The sequence below is a fragment of the Taudactylus pleione genome, unplaced genomic scaffold, assembly GCF_031769625.1.
Source record: "Taudactylus pleione unplaced genomic scaffold, aTauple2 ptg000372l, whole genome shotgun sequence".
Taxonomy (NCBI): Eukaryota; Metazoa; Chordata; class Amphibia; order Anura; family Myobatrachidae; genus Taudactylus; species Taudactylus pleione.
The window spans coordinates 16,245,643-16,258,292 of NW_028284773.1; the positions used below are offsets into that span (position 1 = coordinate 16,245,643).

General features: G+C 41.6%; 1 protein-coding gene across 2 annotated transcripts in view; it reads right to left on the bottom strand.

The window, feature by feature from the left end:
- Positions 1–218: 218 nt before the first annotated feature.
- LOC148508310 (protein phosphatase inhibitor 2-like) overlaps positions 219–12,650 on the bottom strand; it is a 28,777-nt gene continuing 16,345 nt past the window's right edge. Inside the window, exons 3-6 of one of the 2 annotated variants that reach the window (XM_088444766.1) lie at positions 9,744–9,827; positions 6,536–6,627; positions 3,243–3,405; positions 219–665 (exon numbers count right to left, since the gene is read on the bottom strand). In XM_088444766.1, the coding sequence (XP_088300892.1) occupies positions 656–665; positions 3,243–3,405; positions 6,536–6,627; positions 9,744–9,827 (349 nt within the window). In that variant the 3' untranslated portion in view covers positions 219–655. The remainder of the gene's footprint in view (positions 666–3,242; positions 3,406–6,535; positions 6,628–9,743; positions 9,828–12,650) is intronic. The other variant, XM_088444765.1, reaches the window with a different exon arrangement.

Genomic DNA, 12,650 nt, shown 5'->3' on the forward strand with positions numbered 1-12,650 from the left:
ATTACAAGGACTTGGAAGAATTTGCTGTCTGGCCCATCAAGGCTACAAGGGCAGACGAAATGTAAATTTGCAAGATCTTTTCTTTACCCACACAGCGCTAGTGTAGTAGAATCTAATTACATATTTAAATCAAGGTATTTGCAGCAATGGCCACATGATTGTCAGCGACTGAGCCATTAGGGAAGATCCAACACCAGCTGAACAAATATCCGTAATAATGGAGACTTTATTTTGTGCTCCATTCTTACCTTTTTTCTTACAGAATAGGTCACATAATATATGAAACAGCAACTTTTCAAAACCTTCAACCAAAGTGCTAACATGCAGAAAGCCATATACAGGTCTTAAAAATGACAAACATAAGGCATGTAATTAACGCTGTGTGTAAACCAATACCCGCATTTCCGCTCTGCCAGCTTTGGAAACAGAATATGCCAGACAAGCTTGTAAATCATTAATCAGCATTGGCTTATTAGTTAAGGATCCTCATGACATAATATTGGCAACAGAAAAGCATCCTTATACGTATGCTTCTCATTTTAGTCCATAGGTCTTGAGATCAGTGCGTGTGCAGTGTTATGGCAATAAATAGACCTTTAGCAAGCGGTGCAATTACTGTCGCCTCTGCAGAACTTGTTCATTACTCTGCATGTGGTCAGGATGAGCTGAAGGGGAAACAAAAAAAAAAAAAAGACAATTATGGTTTGGAAGACTGTTTCCTTGTCCATCAGCTTGCCAACATAAGCAAATAGCCCCCCAAAACACAAATTGTGAAACAGATTTCATTCTCAGCTATTCAAAGAATTACACACCTTTACACATTAAACTGGTTTCAATAGGAGAAAGACCATATTTCCAGCTTGAACAGGTGTTCTGCAGAGTGTGGACTGACAGGTCTACATGAAGCAGTTAGACAGTTAATAGGTCGACATTCAAAAGGCCACCACAAGAAGCCATGATCTCCATCGGCTAACTGAGATTTCCTGGCCTCTTTTGTGTATCTGCGGCAGTCGGCTAAAGTGACCCCATGGTCGCTCAGCCGGTCAAGGATCACACAGATGATCCGATGCTGCGTCCATGGATGCAGCTTGAATCAGTAATGCATGCAGGAGGTGTGATGTGCCTCCTGCTGCATTACCATAATAGTGCTATCGCAGCTGCTACCATGTTAGCAGCTGCGATAGCAATATCGTCAATTTGAAAGTGACTATCCTTCTAATTTTAGCATATGGATAAAAAATACTTCCTAGCTTTTATTGATGTAATAAACAGAGCTTTTTGTCTTCAAACTAGAGGTTGCTCTCTTTCTGTCAAGCTCTTCAATTATACTTAGCATCTTAGGCAGTTCCACAATGAACAGCTCTAACTTTCAGACTGGTGGAATGAACATCAATTATTGCACATGGATCTGCTTTTGCAAGATACTCTCAGTTATTTGTTTTTGATGCTTTTACCGTCATATGAATTGCTTTTTAAGTGAGGACATAGAGGATGTCCCTCAATGCTCATCTCCTGTAATATAGCTGGAGATTCTCAAATGGTAGCTATTTTTGTGACCCCTTGTGCAGATATTATATATGCCATAGTCTCATTTATCACATTTATTATATCTTCATTGAATGTTGAAGAGGAAGTTCTTTCAACCTGTAGAATGGCCTGCACCTCCCGCTTTGGCCAGACTCAAAGATACAAGGGTCTTGCCCACTGAGTTATGCTGCTAGCTGGTATTAAACTGGATAGTGGTATCTGCTATCTAGATCGTTATGACGGGTTGGGTATGGGATGCCGGTACTGAGGTTCCCAGCGATCAGAATCCCAATAGGGTTAGGATACAGACAGCTGCCGGTAAGTAGCCTAAACCTACAACTCCCTGGTGTCAGGATTCCAGCATCCCGATTTCCGGGATCTTAAAGGCACGTATCCACTAGACTATTAAAATGAGTGATTGAACGATTAGGACATCGTTATCGTTCAATCGCTCATTAAGCGTTCATAAATCGTGCAGCAAAGTGTCGAAAACGACCAGCGATGCGCACTCCTGCTGGTCGTTTTTAACATCTATCTTTGCCTAAACATGCAGGTCAACCTACCGATAGACAGATTATGCATGTTCAGGGATGAGGGAAGGTGCCTGCACTGAACGACATATCGTTCAGTGTGGGCACATTATCCACTGCACAGGGTGATGAACGACTGCACGATTACAATATTGTAATCGTACAGTCGTTCCACTCTCGTGTAGTGGATACGCACCTTTAACTACATCTCAGTTATGACATGTGCAGTGAGTCAGAAAATGCTCGTGCACTGTAAGAGCCCCTGCTGAGAAATATGGCAGTGCCATCACTGACTCACTGGGCAAGGAATGGGAAGAAAATGGGTGGAGCCCAGTAGCAAGTGGAGACCAGCCTCCGGGACAGACACAAAAGGCGTGACCCAGTCTTATTTGTGTGGGTGAGGACTGGTATGACACGATTAGTGGAGGTGTCAGATATTGATGCTATGTGCAGGGAGAGTGACCTTGGTTCCCCGACACTTACCCCAGCACGGGCAGACCAGGAGGAGCGCCAGAGAGGGGATGCAACTACCACACTAAGTAAGGTGCATAAAGCTTAGTAGATCTCCACTGCTACTGCTGGTATAAACACCACAGCAACTACAACTCCTTACTGTGACCGCTTTCTTCCTGGTTTGCTGCATGATGCAGGGCTTTCAGCTGACCATGTGCTGCTTCCGTCTCTAGCAGGTGAATTGTGATGTCACTTCCGGGATGACCACTCTTCGATCCCCTTACAAGTCCCATAGAAATCACCTGTACCGCACCCTAAACACCAGGTGCAGGGTGTCTGTGGCTTTACTTCTGTGGAATAACTAGAAGTTCCAGCATGCTACCTGGAGCACTGGGAGGAGGGGAAATAAAGCCCAGGTATGCATGCAGATCGCATTTTCTGATGCATTTTGCATGTTTCCAAACTGGCAAATGGTGTGACCAAAATACTAGTGCTACTTGTGAAGAACTAAGATTGTCAGTAGATTTCATTATTTTACATTATTTATTCCCAAATAAATCCATGTTCATTCCATGATTCAAGACCATAAAGTGTGAAATATTACAAATCCATCTACTAGCCATATTACTGATGATTTGGAATAGTGAGATGCAGACAGTGTACCTGTTATAATAAAGACTCACCTTGCCTAAGCTGTGGGACAGGATCAGTGTCATGCACTCTACAACATACCTATTGTATTTACCTTCTGTGTCCGTTATATCTTGCATCTCCTCATCCTCTTCATCTTCATCTTCCCCAGCCAGCTCTTTTGCTATTAACTGCCTGGCCAGCCTGATATTCATGCCCTCATTGTAATGGCATTTTCTTTTCATTTCAAACTCTTTTTTCTTTTCTGATAAAATGCATTAGAGGAATTAGAATGAAGCTTTTAGCTTACAATAAAACGGATGCTGCTCCTGTATATTGCAGATCATGCAGTTCCCAATAATCAGCCAATCCTCCAATAGCTCAAAGTGCTAACACTCATCCTTGTAACTAGACTAGGATGCAGATACATATTAAAATGATCTTCTACACAACATCAATGCAGATCACAGAATTGTATCTTCCAATAGTATGAGCGTTCCTGAGGGACAAGAGTGAGTGTGTGTGTGTGTGTGTGTTAGATTTATGGCTCTATACAATATGTATGCAAACATAAGTGGTTTGCACAAGAATTAAATCAAAATGAGAGTCACAAATAAACTAGTACTAGCCATGCCAGTGTTAGCATTTTACCAACAGATGGCATGCTTTTATCCATGTATAAAACACATGCAGTTCCTAAGAAAATGGTTCAGAGTGGTACAACACGAGAGCTGTTCACGTAGCCAAAAATAACTAGAGGAAAAGGATCTTCAATATTTCAAAGTGTTTTCTACATAGCAGCAATTTTTCTGCAACTGTGTAATCACTCATATGACTGGTATACAATACAATAGACCCCAGTGAAGCACTTTTTGGCATTAGCCATTTTACTGCTGACCCCATGGGTTAAAGTGGGCCGGAACAGGGCGGAACTGCGTTCCTTCACTTCTATTTGGAGCCTGAACCAGTTCCACCTCCTCCGACCCACCTCAGCCCGGTGCTGCAGGGAGGCTCCATTTGCCGAGCGCCCGCTGTGATTTTGTTAACCGGGGGCACCAGGCTCCCTCCCTACAACGCCAGGGCAGCCGGAGGCTGGAGCTCACTCCTGAGCTCCGGCACCAGCAGTCTGTAGTGCACTATGGGAGAGACGTCATGACGTCTCTCCCATAGTTCAGAGGAGCAGCCAGGTGGACCAGACAGCACCGAAACAGAAGCAGGGCTTAAGGTAAGTATTAGTTTTTTTTGTTAGCAGCTTCACTATAGGGGGCATTACTCAGGGGGCGCTACTAGAGTGGGCATTGTGTAAAAGGGACACCACTAGAGTGGGCATTGTGTAAAAGGGACACCACTAGAGTGGGCACTGTGTAAAGCAGGGGTCTTCAAACTTGGCCCTCCAGATGCTGTGGAACTACACATCCCAGCATGCACTGCACATAGTTTTAGCATGCTGTTATATCAAAAAGGTGGCAGTACATGCTGGGATGTGTAGTTCCACAGCAGCTGGAGGGCCAGGTTTGAAGACCCCTGGACTGTAAAGGGACACCACTAGAGTGGGCATTGTGTAAAGGGACACCACTAGAGTGGGCATTGTGTAAAGGGACACCACTAGAGTGGGCATTGTGTAAAGGGGCACAAATGTGGGCATTGTGTAAAGGGGCACAAATGTGGGCATTGTGTAAAAGGGCACAAATGTGGGCAATGTGTAAAAGGGCACAAATGTGGGCATTGTGTAAAGGGGCACAAATGTGGGCATTGTGTAAAGGGGCACTGCTGTGTGTCATACATGAATAAGGGACATTAATGTGAATCAAGATGCTACTGTGTGGCATAATTTGGATTGGAAATACTATTGTGTGACCATGCCCCTTTTAGACCACACCCCTTTATTGAAAAAGCACCGAGGGTGGGCTGTGAATTCCACCACTTCTCTAGGACCACTTTAAGCACTAGATGACCACAAACACTACTTGCAGCTGTGTTCAGAACTGGAAATCCACTTTGAACAACACATTCTAGGGCCATTTATTTCAATAAGACAGCATATTAAGATCCCTTCAAAAGAAAAACCAGTAAAAAATGCTCTTGTACTGGATGCATGGGATGAGCACTCCCTATTTACAGTATCAGCATGGCTCAATTTCACATCTGTGATTGCCAGCACTATTCTAACTAGAGATGAGCAGTTCGGTTCTACTCGGTTCTTTTTACCAAATTAGCGCAAGTTCGGATTTATCTTATCGGCTCTTCCAAGACACGCGAGAGACTGAGACAATAAAATTTGTTTTTCAGATCTGAACTTATAGGGCCAAGACTGAACCGCTTATCTCAAATTCTAACTAGTGTATAAAGTGCATGTCCTGCAACATCCTTACATACATACATACAGGGGTATTCAATATGGGTGCGATAACATCGTTTTTGCGTTAATATCGGAGGTATGACGTCATTATCGCAGGTTTTAGTTTTACACCGTATTCAATTTCAAAGACTTATCGCAGTTTTGAAAAGTCTTTAATAAAAAACGGGGATAAGTTTTCACCATTGAATAGGTGTCGAAAAAAGTGCAGAATTGGGGTTTAGGGGTGCAGGCTTAAAAAAAAATAGCCTGCACCCCTGGGACCGACATTTAAAAAAGAACTGTGTCAAAAAAAGTTTTAAAAAAAAAATAGGGACACCCCAAAAAATGAAAAAAATGGGGTGAAAAAAAAAAAATGGGAAAAAATTGTTAAACAATAGGGAAATAGGTTCAGGGCTATTCTGCAAGTATGCGGCAGATGTTTTCTAGAATAGAATTATAGCGGCAGGTGCACAAATGCAAAATTTTTAAAAACTTACTTTAGGGACATAAAAATATGCTAGTACCCATTTTCATGTACCCCAAATTTGATGGGACCACTTAAAAAAACGAAACAAATAACCTAAGTGCTCTTCTGCATCACTTCTTCAATGTCGGGAAAAAACACCTGCTACGGCTATTTAAACCCCCGACTTTCAATTAAAGGCTAAAACGGGGGTACCCATAGTGATCCTCCATGTTTTTACTACTTTAGGGGGGTCTTACAATTTTTTTAAGGAAAAAATTGTAACTTTACGCAAATCCAACTTCGGAGTTTCCCGGTTTTGTTAATTTTATATTGAATACGGGTATAAGCGGGAGCGCGCCCGATACTTTAACGCAGGTAAAAACTCCGATATGAAACGTTAACTTCGACAGTGAAGTTAACGTTTCATATTGAATACCCCTCATAGTGGTCATTATGGAACAAAGTCAGACCATATCTGATAACCAATTAAAAATGGCAAAAAAAATGTAAACACCTTCCACCGCCCCCCCTTTCCCACAAACACACACACTTAAAATCACTACACTAAATGACAAAATGACTTGTTATTACCTCTCTCCTCTGGTGTCAGCTCCTCATCTTCCTCTTCACTACTCTCATCTTGAGTTAAGAATTTAGGATCCTTCCCTTCTGCTGCTTCTAACCTAAAGACAAGCCAGACATTCATAAACTTCTAAATGTCAAATAGAGCTAGCAAACACTGTAGGTGTAATTTAATAACATGGGGGCCCAATTCAATCAGCTATGGTTTCCGTTACCGCGGGTTAAAGCAGGTAAAAATCCCACAGTAATCTGCGTCTTTTTGCTATTCAATTAGAAAATCTGCGTTACGTTAACGTGGGTCTCAATGGGAGTTAATGCGGCTTTTAGTTCGAAGCCCGAGTAGGGAAAAAAACAACAACTTTATTTAAAGGTAAAAATGTTGGGACAGAGGGCCTGATTCAGAGCCGGACGCTATTTGCACTCGCTCGTTCAGAAAAAGGGGCCGGCTATTTAAATTGAGCGCTCACTCTTTGCGGTCTGTTGACACCTCTATGTCTGAGCGAGCGAACGAAACATGTGCTCGCTATTTTGTAAAGACGCCCCTTGGCCGCTCGCATCCTACGTCATCTCCGCTATTTATTTGATTAATCGAGTACATCGAAAGGCGTCTGAACTGCTCGCAGTGCTTGTTGTAGGTTTATCCTACCGCAATCATGCGAACAGTTCAGGCTAAGAGACAACCAAGTGACGTGGTCGATGATGCTGCTTTGTTAATCATGCACACCTTTAAAACGCCCGTTTTGACCGTTTGGCACGCCTGCGTTCGGATCTCCACTCCCCGTTTTCAAGCACCTTCCCCTGTTACCACCCACAAACGCCTCATTCTGTCACTCAAATTAGCAGGCACTCGCTATTTGGCGAGCGCTTGATTTCCGATCGCACTGACTGGTTGGCGCATGCGCATTACGACCCATACGCATGCGTAGATGTGCGAACATCGCTCGGAGCGAACGAGCGGCTCTGAATCAGGCCCAGAACCCCAGGCACAACCCCAAAATGAATAATCATGCACTTGGAGGCATTTAGATAACAATTTGTCCAATGTAATTTTTTTAAGGCTATTTTCTATGAAAAAAACAAGGTAAGAAAAGGGTTTAATTACTGTATGTGTGACATGTAATTTGGGGTACTGTATTTACAGGAAAGTGTGGTGGTGGTGTTTTTTTTTTTTTTTTAACTTCTAGATGAGGTATTTGTCCCCAATATTTTTTTAAACTTGCTAAAAACAAACAAAAAAGTCACATTAGAGGTATTTTTCTCTACCCCACAATATTCTAGAGTCTATTTGGTGAAAAATACCTTTTTATTAACAGTGGAAAAATGTTAGTAAAAAAAGTAACAATTAGCATTGGCATATTTTTAAGAACCTCAAATACTTCTGTTACAACCACTAACAGCCTTTTATACGGTTAGCCAATTTTATTTGCCACAATTCTGAGGTTCAGGGTGCTTTTCCAACTTTTTCATCGACTTCCCCCTAAAGGGGGCCTATCCATTACCCGACTTTGCGAACAATCCGTTTTGGTCGCATTGTTCACAAAGTTGGGTAATGGATAGCCGGCAAGGACCAGCGATGCGCTGGGTCTTTGCCGTCCCCGACTGTCTACTGAACATGCCCGTCAACCTGACGACACTCATCAGGTTCGGCATGTTCAGAGATAGGAGGTCGGGCTCCTTCACTGAATGACGTTTAGTGAACGCCGTTCAGTGCGGGCACCGCACCTCGGCGACCTGCAGGTCTGAACGCTAGACGTTCAGACTTTCAGGTCGCCTAATGCGCAGGTTCTCAAACTCGGTCCTCGGGACCCCAAACGGTGCATGTTTTGCAGGTCTCCTGACAGAATCACAAGTGAAATTAGCTCCACCTGTGGATCTTTTAAAATGTGTCAGTGACTAATGAACACACCTGTGCACCTGCTGGGTGACCTGGAAAACGTGACCTGTGTGGGGTCCTGAGGACAGAGTTTGCGAACCACTGGCCTAATGGATAGGCACCTTAAGTTGCACACTGTAGAATTATCGCAATAAGCATTTTATAATTGAACAATTAAGCGACGTGGCTAATTAGATCGGCCCCATAGTATTGTGTACATTACATTACAGGAGAGGTAAAGTTCTGGCCTGAAGTGGGCTCAAATGTGAAATTGTATTGATGGTGTTGAAAGTATGGATTGAAATATACAATTGTGTGTCAGCTGGTTTCACCTAAGCACAACATGTGGTACCACATTTTATATAAACTTATTTTCTATGCAATATTGTCGCCTGTTTTTAAATATATTACAACAGAACAAAATTTAAAATGACATAGGAAAGCATACAAACACAAGGGATATGTACTTTTAGATAGACAATTAAAAAAAAAAAGTTTACAACTGCCACTATACCATAATGTCCTCTCGTGAAAGGAAAACAATACATTATTTAGTACAGTCAAGCAAGCAAACTATAGTACCATTACCATTTCCCTTGATAGTTTGGACAATGAGCTTATAAATCAGATTATGAAAGCAGGGAAACTGTAACAGTTATGTCTTGGTGATACCAAAGCTTAAAAATGTTATTAAATGAAAAATGGAATATGCTAATATATGAGGGTTGTTCAAAAACTAATGCGTATATGCTCATAACTCTGAATACGCAACATTTACTTGAAACTTTGTCAGTTTGTACTTTAATATGTCTGCTAACTGTATATGTAGTTTTGTTTAGGTAGTCCAAGAAATACCATGAAAACCAAGATGAAACAAAGAGTAGTCATTGAATTACTGGAAAAAGAAGGCTGCAGTGCTACAGAAATCCACAGAAGACTGTGGGTCAATAGAGAGAGCAGGTTGCCAGGACGCATCCAAGGAGGCAGGGTGCATTTAAGCACTTTAGCCCCCGGCCACACACAGCAGGCTGCATGATGACGATCTGAATCCTGTCACTGTGCGGACTGCGGAGCAGAGGGTGAGGGGAAGATGGGAGATCACACCCTCACACTCCTCCCTTTCCTCTGCCATTGGAGCATGAAACTGATTGGTCACAGCGCGTCCTGAGGGACCCAGCGTTTTTTTGTTTATGAGGCCCCACCTTCAAATCTCGGGTAAAGCACGCGCTATATCACGTATTTGTGATCACTGGGTGACACATCTGGTTGCTCCACTGATCAAGGGACTTTTTTTCACAATCAGATTAAATAGAACAAAAATAAAAAATGACCAGCAATTCTTACTTTTGAGCCAATACATCTGCCGTTAGAGCCTCATTAGATTCTGAATCACTCATTGCTCCCTCATCATCGTCATCCCCGATCATCCTGTGGAAAGAAGAAATACGTATACCTGTATATACATAAGAGAGGATTTTTAGACGCACAGGGTTTCAAGCAAACTTTGGACATATAAACCATATATGTCAAGTTAACACTCAATTGTAGATTTTTATAATTGGTGGCCCACTCTTTGGGTATATTCTGGGAACAAAAGCCTTTTTGTAAAATTATATGTTGCATTTGTTTCTTCTATGTATTACTTTAAGGATAGTATCTTTTTTAAATAATAGTAAATGAAAAAGTAGTAAATAGTAAATGAAAGAACTTGTTTATCTAGTCTGCCACAAAGGTTTTATATAAAAAACTTCAGTTTTCCCTATAAATTACAACCAAATCCAAAACCATAAAAACACAGTATTAGCTAGTCGGAAATGAAAAAGGATTATATACTAAAGGCTGTGTATTATAGGAGTGAACAATCTACATGAAATACAAGTGTCTATTTTCACACCCCCCTAAATGTGTCCAGCATGCTCTGCCACTCCTCTGCAGGTGCCCTGCTAGGATGGAGGGGCTCCTCTAAATAAAGTTACATACAAGAACTAAATGAGCCCAGTCATCAACTTGATAAAGCCATGCGTCTATATAAAAATGCTTCATAACTTCATGTGACAGTTTACAACATACTCCTAATGCCTATTGAGATCAACATATCTATACTTATAATAAAGTTGTAATGGTTGTGTCTGTACATAGAACATTTTTTTGGAGAAATGTACTCCTTGGGGCTGTGTATGAACTATGGACACAAAAAAAATTATTTCAGAATTTTTGTTTGACTGTGTTTGTTCTGGCATCACGCAAAAACTACGGGATGATTTTGGATTGCGTTATCAATATTGTATAGCTTAGTCATTTAGAAAAAAACTGTGGTATGTATTATCGCAAAGTGACATCTGGAAAAACCAGACGCTTGACACTCGGCGAGTGCAGTGTGCAGGCTCCTCAAGCCAAAAATTACTAGATGTATGTATGTATATATATATATATATATATATATATATATATAATCTTTTTGGGACAAATATACTTATAGGGACTGTTTATGAACTATGGAGAAAATGTGAAACATTTTTATCAGAAACTGCACAGACTCCTCAAGTCCAAAATGAGAAAATAAATATATATATATACACATACATATATACACACACACAAACGAGAGAGATACATACATATACACACACATACATATGCACGCACACAGTGTGTGTGTGTGTGTGTGTGTGTGTGTGTGTGTGTATAATATATATATATATATATATATATATATATATATATATAGCCGCATCGTCTGGTGAGGTATTATTAGATTATATATCTCAAGATCTATTTTGCAGGAAAATCCAACTATATATTAAGCACTGATCAGGAATCTTCTCTTGACTTATGAAGTTGCAGTATACTGTCAACCCAGATGGTGCACCAAGACAAATACTATATATCAGAGCCGCTGAGCAATAACAGACATCTATGTGAGCAAAGCTGCGGGAAAACGCAATATATATTATTTTCCTTTATTTATATGGCGCCACAAGGTTTCCGCAGCGCCTTACTAAATACATAAACAAATGAGCACATAAGAAAAACAGTTAACATTACAAACACTGTAGGACAAATACATGATTTATAAACATTGCTGCATAACACTTAAATAAGCAGCAAGGTGTCAGCAAACGAGTGTTAGGTGCTGCTGTAAATTAAAATATAAGTAAAGGAAGGAGAAGCACGTGAGGGAAGAAGGCCCTGCTTGTGAGAGCTTACATTCTAAAGTGGAGGGGCAGACAAACAGGGGTGACACAGATGGGCTGGAATGTAAGGAAGGAACATGGAGTAGTGGGTTAGGATGAGCGCTGGAAAGCTTTCAGGAAGAAAGGGGTTTTGAGAGCCCATTTGAAGATTAGGAGCCAGGAAGGAAAGTTATCAAGGAATTTTGAGCTAGGGGGACGAAAAAAGGTAGCTTCTCGAAGTAAGAAAAGGCGAATGTCATGAGCATTGATTGGAAAGAATGAAATGGAGAGTTTAGAAGGTAAGAGTTGGTGGGAGTGACCAGACGATAGAAGTACCCCAACACCGTGGCAACCTCCAGGCCAGGGAGTGTGAAGGAATGTGAGGTCCCCAAAGGAGATAGCTGCAGGTGGTGTCAGATGGGTAAATCCAGGATTTGGTGATGGCTAGGAGATTCAAGGAGTTCGAGTTGCAAAGGTCATGGATGTGGACCAGATTATTATAGACAGATCTGGCATTCTAGAGGACACAGGAAAGAGGGACAGAGTTAGGAGGAGAGAGAAGAAGGATATTGTTAAGGTTGCTGTAGTGTGGGGTTGAGACTGATTTAGAGCAGGGGATAAAGATAGTGTGGGTATGTGGTGGGCTTCAGAATGAGGCAGGTAGTGGGGAAGGTGGAGGTTTAGTGTGGTGTCGATGGAGAAGATGAGAGATAACTTGGAGAAAAGGGAGGGTGCAAAGTCAACAATCAAGAGAAGACTTCACAAGAGTGAATATAGAGGGTTCACCACAAGATGTAAACCATTGGTGAGCCTCAAAAAAAGGAAGACCAGATTAGAGTTTGCTAAACAACATCTAAAAAAGCCATTACAGTTCTGGAACAACATCCTATGGACAGATGAGACAAAGATCAATTTGTACCAGAGTGATGGGAAGAGAAGAGTATGGAGAAGGAACTGCTCATGACCCAAAACATACCACCTCATCAGTGAAGCATGGTGGTGGTAGTGACATGGCGTGGGCATGTATGGCTGCCAATGGAACTGGTTCCCTTGTATTTATTGATGATGTGACTGCTGA